Source organism: Vipera berus, assembly GCF_964194415.1.
Source record: "Vipera berus genome assembly, chromosome: W".
NCBI lineage: Eukaryota > Metazoa > Chordata > Lepidosauria > Squamata > Viperidae > Vipera > Vipera berus.
The window spans coordinates 68,417,547-68,429,082 of NC_138210.1; the positions used below are offsets into that span (position 1 = coordinate 68,417,547).

General features: G+C 42.2%; 1 protein-coding gene across 1 annotated transcript; it reads left to right on the plus strand.

Annotated features, from left to right (window-relative positions):
• Positions 1-10,559: 10,559 nt before the first annotated feature.
• Positions 10,560-11,109, plus strand: LOC308676545 (histone H3.2). The gene has a single exon (XM_081342392.1). The coding sequence runs from the start codon at positions 10,665-10,667 to the stop codon at positions 11,073-11,075; it is 411 nt and encodes a 136-aa protein (XP_081198518.1). The 5' UTR covers positions 10,560-10,664; the 3' UTR covers positions 11,076-11,109.
• The last annotated feature ends 427 nt before the right edge of the window (positions 11,110-11,536 follow it).

Here is an 11,536-nt window from a genome sequence, read left to right on the forward strand (position 1 = left end):
GACCTTTCATTATCCAAACTAGGTAACATCATCAGTCCTTGTGCACTATATCAGCGTTTCCCAACCTTTAGGAACTTGAAGATGCGTGGACTTCAACTCCCAGAATTCCCCAGCCAGCTATGCTGGCTGGGGAATTCTGGGAGTTGAAGTCCACGCATCTTCAAGTTCCTAAGGTTGGGAAATGCTGCACTATATAGTACACACAGCACACTAAGCAACGACGGTGTTATTAGCTTGGGTCATGAAATGTCTGCAAGAAAGCAGCTAAGCTCAGAGTGCAGCAAGGAGTCCTCATTTCAACCCTGAGCTGCAAATATTTTCCTTTATTGCTAAAACACCATTTTTTTATTTTTTATTTTTATTTTTTTGTAATTCCAGGAAACCACAGTTATAACTTGCAGTAGAAGCACCTTCCAGATGCCTTCTTTTAAAAATACTAATACTAATAATACTAATACTAATACTAATAATACTAATACTAATACTAATACTACTAATACTACTAATACTACTAATACTAATAATACTAATAATACTAATAATAATAATAATAATAATAATAATAATAATAATAATATTGAGCAGGTTGCACAGGAGGAAATGGAAAATGATGAATTCAACAATATTTACTCATGGGGGAGAGAAGAGGAAAAATGCTCAAGACGTTTGGTGGTGATGATCTTGCGCACAGACACTTGAGCCGTATCCTAAAAATACATCTTTCACGGGACAGGTGTGAAAATGGTTGATAAGGGGATTTAGTTGCGTACCTTCAACTGCAAAAGTCTTCATTTCGAAAGTAGAAATTCACCAGAATTGACCAACTTAGTTAGACAATGGCTTTCAGGAGTTGTTTACCAAGCAAATTTCACAGCCTGGATAGCTCAGTCGGTAGAGCATCAGACTTTTAATCTGAGGGTCCAGGGTTCAAGTCCCTGTTCAGGCGGTGGATTTTTTTTCTCTCAGTGCTTTACTCTTACTTTGGGGCACTGTCTCTGCTCAACACATGATCCATTTCTGATAAGGACTATGAAGGCCAAGGAGTGCAGATATGTAATGACTAATTTTTGAGGCTTGGAATCATAGTATTCTACCCTTTCTTCCCCTTGTTAAATAACATTTTTGCTTTAGTTTACCTATGAAGCTTGTAACTAATTTGCAAACAAGTCAGGCTGCATTTGGACGGGAACAGAATTTAGAGAGCTTATTTTGATTTGCTTTTTATTTTAACCACAGCTTTTTTTAAAAAAATAATGAAATAACTGTTTTTTTAAGTGTCTAAGTTTCAAAATCCTTGCTTTGGGGACGATTCCACTCTGGTAAAAATGCAGGAGATAAATTTTACTAATAAATAAATAAATGTACAGAGATTCTTACGAAAACCAACAAGGATAGTTTGAATTCATTTTGGAACCCTGCGGAGTTGACCAGTACTGCTGTTCTAAACAGATAGATATGAAATATCTGACAGTATTATAAGTTTTTGATTGTGTATTACAGTATCTGCCATATAATGTTTTAAATAGACTTGTTGGATAATTGCAACGTATTGACTATCTGCCATGTTTTACTGATTATTCTTTTCATTATCCATATTACATTTTCTATATAGTCACTGATAGATTATTTGAAAAGCATAAAAATCAATAATAATAATAATAATAATAATAATAATAATAATAATAATAATAATAATAATAATAATAATAATAATAATAATAATAATAATAATAAAGTTTAAAAGGACCTTGGAGGTCTTCTAGTCCAACCCCGTTCAGGCAGAAAACCTTATACCATTTCAGACAAACGGCTGCCCAGTCTCTTCTTAAAAACTTCCAGTGTTGGAGCATTCACAGCTTCTGGAGACAGCTTGTTCCACGGATTATTTGTTCGAACTGTCATGAAATTTCTCCTTAGTTCTAGGTTGCTTTTCTCTTCGGTTAGTTATTTGACATTCAGTGGTCACCTCCCCATACATGTTTATACTTTTTTATTACCTGTCATATTTTCATTATAGTCTTTTAACTGTATATTTTAAAATACTACTACTACTACTACTGGTTTGCACCATTATCAAGTGGGCCAACCAACAGATTTCCTGCAGCTGGTAAGATTCTATGTTAATATAGCCCTACGGCAGTCAAGAAAAGTTCTCCGTAAGTATGGGGGGTAATTATGCAGAATTTTGCAACACCCAGAATACAGTAATAAAAAAAGATGATCTACACTGAAATATGCAAAATTGTCACCTAGACAAAAGAGATGTTGAAACGTTTTTAAAGCCTAGGACAATGTGGTAACCTTTGCAAGTGGCCCAGACAGATTTACTTGAGTACAAGCAATGCTGAACTTACCACCACAATTGAGCGAGACATTTGTTGAGTGAATTTTGTCCCATTTTACCACCTCTTGTGATAAAGAAAATAGAGTAAATCAAGTTATAGTTTCTAGAAAGAGGGGAAGAAAATTATTCCCTTCTACTGATTACTGAGTGAAAACTAATAGTATCGATGCCAACCATGTTATCAGGAGCCCGGCTAGCTCAGTCGGTAGAGCATGAGACTCTTAATCTCAGGGTCGTGGGTTCGAGCCCCACGTTGGGCGGTAAGCTTTTTTTTTCCCGCCTGGGCATTCAAAATCCTAGCTTTCATTTTGGAACTTTTCACTTCGGACTTATACTTCGCTCGGTAGAATCAGTAGCAAATCTTATACTGCAGCCTTGGCTTTTAAGCAAAATGCCTCCAAATTTGATTTCCTTGTCAAAACCAAATTGAATATATAATGACCTGCGTATGTCGATTTCTTTAAAATTCAATATATATATGTCGATTTCTTTATATATATATATATATATATATATATATATATATATATATATATATATATGTATATGTATATGTATATGTATATGTATATGTATATGTATATGTATATGTATATGTATATGTATATGTATATGTATATGTATGTATATATGTATATATATATGTATGTATGTATATATATGTGTGTGTATGTATGTGTATGTATACCTACACATACATACATATGTATGTGTATGTATACCTACACATACATACATGTATGTATGTGTATGTATACCTACACATACATACATACATATATACATATACATACATATATATATATACATACACACACACACACACACACATATATATGTATGTATGTATATGTATATGTATATGTATATGTATATGTATCCCCTTCATGGATTACTGCCTTGTCGTGGCGAAGGGGCTTGCGTAATTCAATGAAGCTATGAGCTATGCCGTGCAGGGCCACCCAAGACGGAAAGGTCATAGCAGAGAGTTCTGACAAAACGTGATCCACTGGAGAAGGAAATGGCAAACCACTCCAGTATCTTTGCCATGAAAACCCTATGGACAGTACCAAAAGGCAAAACGATATGACGCTGGAAGATGAGCCCCTCAGGTCGGAAGGCGTCCAATATGCTACTGGGGAAGAGCAGAGGGCTAGTACTAGTAGCGCCAGAAAGAATGAAGCGACTGGGCCAAAGCCGAAAGGACGCTCAGCTGTGGATATGTCTGGTGGTGAAAGGAAAGTCCGATGCTGTAAAGATTTTTTCTCCATAGGAACCTGGAATGTAAGATCCATGAATCAAGGAAAACTGGACGTGGTCAAACAAGAGATGACAAGACTGAACATTGACATCTTAGGTATCAGCGAACTAAAATGGACAGGAATGGGTGAATTTAATTCAGATGACCATCAGGTATACTACTGTGGGCAAGAATCCTTAAGAAGAAATGGAGTAGCCTTCATAGTCAATAAAAGAGTAGGAAAAGCAATACTGGGATACAATCCTCAAAATGACAGAATGATCTCAGTTCGAATCCAAGGCAAACCATTCAATATCACAGTAGTCCAGGTCTATGCCCCAACCACCAGTGCTGAAGAGGATGAAATTGACCAGTTCTATGAAGCACTACAGCACCTTATAGAACTAACACCAAAAAATGATGTCCTTATCATCATGGGGGATTGGAATGCTAAAGTAGGAAGCCAAAAGATAACTGGAATAACAGGCAAGTTTGGCCTTGGAGTGCAAAATGAAGCAGGGCACAGGCTGATAGAATTCTGTCAAGAGAATACGATGGTCATAGCAAACACTCTTTTCCAACAACCCAAGAGACGGCTCTACACATGGACATCACCAGATGGTCAACACAGAAATCAGATTGACTATATGCTCTGCAGCCAAAGATGGAGAAGCTCTATACAGTCAGTAAAAACAAGACCAGGAGCTGACTGTGGCTCAGACCATGAGCTTCTCCTTGCAAAGTTTAGGCTTAAACTGAAGAAAGTAGGGAAAAGCACTAGGCCACTCAGGTATGAATTAAATCATATCCCTGTTGAATATACAGTAGAGGTGACAAATAGATTTAAGGAATTAGATCTGATAGACAGAGTGCCTGAAGAACTATGGACAGAGGTTCGCGACATTGTACAACAGGTAGCAACCAAAACCATCCCAAAGAAAAAGAAATGCAAGAAAGCAAAATGGCTGTCTGAGGAAGCTTTGCAAATAGCTGAGGAAAGGAGGGAAGCGAAAGGCAAGGGAGAAAAAGAAAGATACACCCAATTGAATGCAGAATTCCAGAGAATAGCTAGAAGAGATAAGAATGCCTTCTTAAATGAACAGTGCAAAGAAATAGAAGAAAATAATAGAATAGGGAGGACCAGAGATCTTTTCAAGAAAATTGGAGAAATGAAGGGAACGTTTAATGCAAAAATGGGCATGATAAAGGACCAAAATGGCAGGGACCTAACAGAGGCAGAAGAGATTAAGAAGAGGTGGCAAAATTACACAGAAGAACTATACAAGAATGAGCTTAACGTCCCAGATAATCACAATGATGTGGTCACTGACCTCGAGCCAGACATCCTAGAATGTGAGGTGAAGTGGGCCTTAGAAAAGCTGAGCAACAACAAAGCTAGTGGAGGTGACAGTATTCCAGCTGAGCTATTCAAAATCTTAAAAGACAGTGCAGTAAAAGTGCTACACTCAATTTGCCAGCAAATTTGGAAAACTCAACAGTGGCCACAGGATTGGAAAAGATCAGTTTACATTCCAATTCCAAAGAAAGGCAGTGCCAAAGAATGTTCAAACTATCGCACCATTGCACTCATTTCTCATGCTAGTAAAGTCATGCTTAAAATCCTACAAGCTAGACTTCAGCAGTATGTGGATCGAGAACTACCAGAAGTGCAGGCAGGATTTCGAAGAGGCAGAGGAACTAGAGATCAAATTGCCAACATACGCTGGATCATGGAGAAAGCTAGGGAGTTCCAGAAAAACATCTACTTCTGCTTCATTGACTATGCTAAAGCCTTTGATTGTGTGGATCATAACAAACTGTGGCAAGTTCTTAAAGAGATGGGAGTACCAGACCATCTTATTTGTCTCTTGAGAAACCTATATGCGGATCAAGAAGCAACAGTGAGAACTGGACACGGAACCACTGATTGGTTCAAAATTGGGAAAGGAGTCCGGCAAGGCTGTATACTGTCGCCCTGCCTATTTAACTTATATGCAGAGCACATCATGAGAAAGGCAGGGCTAGATGAATCAAAAGTTGGAATTAAGATTGCCGGAAGAAATATCAACAACCTAAGATACGCAGATGATACCACTCTAATGGCAGAAAGTGAAGAAGAACTAAAGAGCCTCTTGTTGCGGGTGAAGAAGGAGAGTGCAAAACTTGGGTTGAAACTTAACATTAAGAAAACCAAGATCATGGCATCTGGCCCTCTCAATTCCTGGCAAATAGATGGGGAAGAAATGGAGGTAGTGACAAATTTTATTTTCCTGGGCTCCAAGATCACTGCAGATGGGGACTGTAGCCAAGAAATTAAAAGACGCTTGCTCCTGGGGAGGAAAGCCATGGCAAATCTAGACAGCACACTAAAAAGCAGAGACATCACCCTGTCAACAAAAGTGCGTATAGTCAAGGCTATGGTCTTCCCAGTTGCAATGTATGGCAGTGAAAGTTGGACCATAAGAAAGGCTGAGCGCCAAAGAATTGAGGCCTTTGAACTGTGGTGCTGGAGAAGACTCCTGCGAGTCCCTTGGACTGCAAGGCGATCAAACCGGTCAGTCCTAGAGGAGATCAACCCTGACTGCTCTTTAGAAGGCCAGATCCTGAAGCTAAAACTCAAGTACTTTGGCCACCTAATGAGAAGGAAGGACTCACTGGAGAAGAGCCTAATGCTGGGAAAGATCGAGGGCAATAGAAGAAGGGGACGACAGAGAATGAGGTGGCTGGATGGAGTCACTGAAGCAGTAGGCGTGAGCTTAAATGGACTCCAGAAGATGGTAGAGGACAGGAAGGCCTGGAGGAATATTGTCCATAGGGTCGCGATGGGTCGGACACGACTTCGCAGCTAACAACAACAAATGTATATGTATATGTATATGTATATGTATATGTATATGTATATGTATATGTATATATATGTATATATATAATCGTTTGGGGTTTGAGGGTTAAGTATCTCGGAGGACACTTGATTAAGGACGATTGGGGAAAGGGATCTTAACCGATCCATTCCGGGTTGCAACAGAATCTAAATCGCAAGACGGACCTGAGATTTATCCCCAACGCCGCAGAAAAACGTTATTTATTACAACAGTCAACGGGTTATACGAGACCGAGGGAAGCTCAAACAACGGGAGAGCAAAGAATATTTTTTATAGAACCGAGGTCCATAAGGCGGGGGAAATCTTAGGGATCTGTTTTGCTGGCCAGATTTGGAGAAGCTAAAACCGACCCTTTCCCGCGTTATCTGTACTGTACTGTGCAGTATTTCTGTTGTTAGGCAAAGCGGCCCTTTGAAGTCCGTTGTTAGGGCGATGGAACGTTGAGATAATCGGGGGCGTGTCCTTGATTGAAGATGGAACGTTGAGGTTTCTCACCTGGTCGCTATGTTGCAATTCAGTTATTAGGCATTGCAACGAGGCTGTACGGTCAGCGAGACGCCTATGGGTTGAATATTTATTTACTGGTTGAATTTTATCTGCCTTCTGTCTGGCCGTGGGGCTACTCTAGGCGGCTTATTTTTATTTTATTTTATTTTAATTTAATTCCATTTATATCCCGCCCTTCTCCGAAGACTCAGGGCGGCTTACAAGCTTAGCAGTAGCCTTCATTCTATGTATATGCCTGCTTATTAGGGCTTACCACAGCGAAGGCGGAGAACTGAAAAGAAGTGTAAGCAGAACGTAGTAAAGTAACTGAACAACCACAACAACAACAACAAGGCAACAGTGATATACACAGGTAGGTTGGGAGGAATTCCCCCGTTTTGGGTTGTTCCAGCCGGGATTTCCGCAATCGGTGCACGAAGAATGAATAGAACAAGAAGCCAGCGCCAACTTTAATCACGGAGTTTAAAGCCGAGTGATCATTCAGCATGAATCCCGGGCTAGTTAGAGAAAAAAAATGGTCTCCAAGCGTGAGTTTTTTTTTATACCTTTTCTTGGTTCTCGAAACTGTCGTTTCGGATTCGTGGTTTCAAAAGTGTCATTTCGGATTATAATAATAATAATATAAAGTTGGAAGGGACCTTGGAGGTCATCTAGTCCAACCAGGCAGGAAACCCTATACCGTTTCAGGCAAATGGCTGTCCAGTCTCTTCTTAAAAACCTCCAGTGTTGGAGCATTCACCACCTCTGGAGGCAGGTTGTTCCACTGGTTAATTGTTCTAACTGTCAGGAAGTTTCTCCTTAGTTCTAGGTTGCTTCTCTCCTTGACTAGTTTCCATCCGTTGCTTCTTGTCCTGCTTTCAGGTGCTTTGGAGAACAGCTTGGCTCCCTCTTCTTTGTGGCAGCCCCTGAGATATTGGAACACTGCTATCATGTCACCCCTCACCCTTCTCTTCATTAAACTACACATACCCAATTCCAGCAACCGTTCCCAGTATGTTTTAGCCTCCAGCCCCCTAATCATCTTGGTTGCTCTTCTCTGTACCCTTTCTAGAGTCTCGACATCTTTTTTACATCGTGGTGACCAAAACTGGATGCAGTATTCCAGGTGTGGCCTTACCAAAGCATTGTAAAGTGGTATTAGTACTTCACTTGATCTTGATTCTATCCCTCTGTTAATGCAGCCTAGCACTGTGTTGGCTTTTTTGGCAGCTGCAGCACACTGCTGGCTCATATTGAAGTGATTGTCTACTAAGACTCCGAGATCCGTGGAGCAGGGTCCATCGATGGGCCGCTGATTTATTACACATCGCTCAGGAAAAAGGTTAATCCTTGCCTCAGGAAAAGGATCTGGTGTGTTTCTATGCGTTTTATTATTATGTTTTTTTTCCTGTGTCCCTGTTCTAATCCTGTCAGTCTTGATTGTCAATAGCCGGCCTCGCATTCAGGCGGTTAAGCTTATCTTAAAATGTTTAAGCTGGCATGTTAAGTGTTTGTTTTGCCTTGGGCCGCTTAGCTTGGAGCTGAGTCAGACTGATTTTCTTTGCATTGGGGTTTCCCCCCCCCACCCCGTATTGGCCAATGTATTTCTTGTTTAATTAAATTATGTCCTTTTATTGGATACGAGAATAAAAGATGGGCTGACGAGGAAGAGGGAGTGGGGGACAGTAGCATGGTGATATGGCAGGCATGCTTTATTGCTATCTGTCTTGGGGGGAGAGGTTGCTGTTCTTTCGTTTTATAATTTTGATTTATTTCTGGGGTTGCTTTTAGAGTTTTCCTTCATTGCATCCCACCCAGAGTCTTGATTAGATGGCTAAAGAAATAAATAAGTATCTCTCTAGGGCTAGATGTAGCTTTTTAACCCCCAAAGTCTCCCTCAAGTCAAATTCGGCTTCTGGAGAAACACATGCCTATTGCCAAACATTTTTTTTTCCTTTGGCAGGAAAGCAGTTGGGAATCGTTGCCATTCAAGTTGTCATCAAATTCAACGCTGCTTTCTCAGCGCGGAAGAAAAACGTTTTAGAGGAATATCGCTTTGCTTTTGGTTTTTTGCAGATGTTTGAAAGCGGGGGGGGGGAGGGGGCAAAAAAAAGAAATCTACGCTGGCAGCGGTGGGATTCGAACCCACGCCTCCGAAGAGACTGGAGCCTTAATCCAGCGCCTTAGACCGCTCGGCCACGCTACCACACCGTTAGAAACGCTGTAGATGGCTCGGGAATTCTGGGAGTTGAAGTCCACACGGGTTAAAGTCGTCAACTTTGAACAACTGATGTAGTCAAAAACCCCTGGATTATCTGAAATTTCTTGAAATCTTTTAAAACGGCTAAAAAAACACTCCTGGTCAGATCATGGGACTGTTAAAGCGGGCGAAAGGGAACCAGGTTGCATTAATAACAGTTACTCCGATTAAAAGCAACTATTAAAGAGCAACTTTAAGATGATCAAAGGCCTGGAGACTAAAACAAGTGAAGAACGGCGGCAAGACTTGGGTTTGGCTAGTCCAGGGGTAGGCAACCTCGGCTCTTTTATGACTCATGGACTTCAACTCCCAGAATTCCTGAGCCAGCTATGCTATGCTATGCTATGCTATGCTGGCTCAGGAATTCTGGGAGTTGAAGTCCATGAGTCATAAAAGAGCCGAGGTTGCCTACCCCTGGGCTAGTCTAAAGAAAAGAAGAAATAGGGGAGACATGATAGTAGCATTCCACTATTTGAAGGGCTGCCACCAAGAAGAGGGGGTCAAATTATTCTCCAGAGGACCAGAGGACAGGACAAGAAACCATGGCTGGAAACTGACCAAAGAGAGAAGCAACCTGGAATTAAGGAGAAACTTCCTAACAGTGTGGACATTTAACCAATGGAACAGAGGTTTTTAAGAAGAGACTGGGCAGTAACTTGTCTGAATAGGAATATAGCCAGCCGTACCAACAGGCTGAAAAATAGCTTTTATCCGTGGGCTGTTAGGCTTTTAAATGGGATATAATCTCTGTGAACTTATGCAAAAGTGACTTGGGAGGCCGGTGTGTGGTGTAGTTTGTTCACATGGTGTGGTAGGATGGAGGGTTTGTTGTCACTGTGTGTTGGGGGGGAGAGAGCAGGGGGCGGGCGGAGGCTCAGCTAATCTCAATGTACACATGTTGTACTTTGACAATAAAGGTTTATTTATTTATTTATTTATTATTTAAATTGTCATATAATTATTACTGTATTTATTCTTTAATTCTTTTTTTTTAATATTTTCTATTTTATGTTTTTAATTTTTATTGTTGTGCACCGCCCTGACTCCTTAGGGAGAAGGGCGGCATATAAATTTAAATAACAAACAAACAAATTGTTGGGGGCAATTAAGCTGACTTTGTAATAATGCCGCTTGGGGTGTGTGTGTGTGAAATCCCTAATAAACAGGCATGCATAGACATAGAATGAAGGCTACTGCTAAGCTTGTAAGCCGCCCTGAGTCTTCGGAGAAGGGCGGGATATAAATGGAATTAAATAAGGAAAAAAAACTTCCCAAGGCCAATTCTTATTCTAAGTGGAAACCGGAGAGGGGCGGGGTCGGAAAAGGCAGGCGGGTCAAGATTTGGGCGCCAGATTCAAATTCGAAAAGAGCCAATGGGGAGAAAGGGGCGCGGGTATAAATTCCCGGGAAGAGCGCCCGACCTCCTCAAAAAGCTTTGCTCCTTCGCTCGGGATGGCTCGCACCAAGCAGACGGCTCGCAAGTCGACCGGCGGGAAGGCGCCCCGCAAGCAGCTGGCCACCAAGGCTGCGCGGAAGAGCGCGCCGGCCACGGGCGGCGTGAAGAAGCCTCACCGCTACCGGCCGGGCACCGTGGCTTTGCGCGAGATCCGCCGCTACCAGAAGTCGACGGAGCTGCTGATCCGCAAGCTGCCCTTCCAGCGGCTGGTGCGGGAGATCGCGCAGGACTTCAAGACCGACCTGCGCTTCCAGAGCTCGGCCGTGATGGCGCTGCAGGAGGCGAGCGAGGCTTACCTGGTGGGGCTCTTCGAGGACACCAACCTGTGCGCCATCCACGCCAAGCGCGTCACCATCATGCCCAAGGACATCCAGCTGGCCCGCCGCATCCGCGGGGAGAGGGCGTGAGGACCCCCACCCTGCCAGGCCGATTGGCACACCCACCCACCCCCCCAAGGCTCTTTTCAGAGCCCTCTCACTTCTCCGTGGAAAGAGCTGAAATCCGCTCAACAAGGTTTCTCTGGATCGCCCTAGGCTCGTTGCAAAAGGCTAGAGCAGGGGTAGGCCACCTTGGCTCTTTAATGACTCGTGGACTTCAACTCCCAGAATTCCTGAGCCAACATGGCTCAGCTTGGAAACTTCTCCTTTTCCCCCTCAGAATGGCTGGCTCAGGAATTCTGGGAGTTGAAGTCCACAAAGCTGCCAAGTTTGTAGATCCCTGTTATACAATATATGTATAGACCAGGGGGTAGGCAACCTTGGCTCTTTTATGACTCGTGGACTTCAACTCCCAGAATTCCTGAGCCAACATGGCTCAGCTTGGAAACCTCCCTTTCCCCCTCAGCATGGCTGGCTCAGGAATTCTGGGA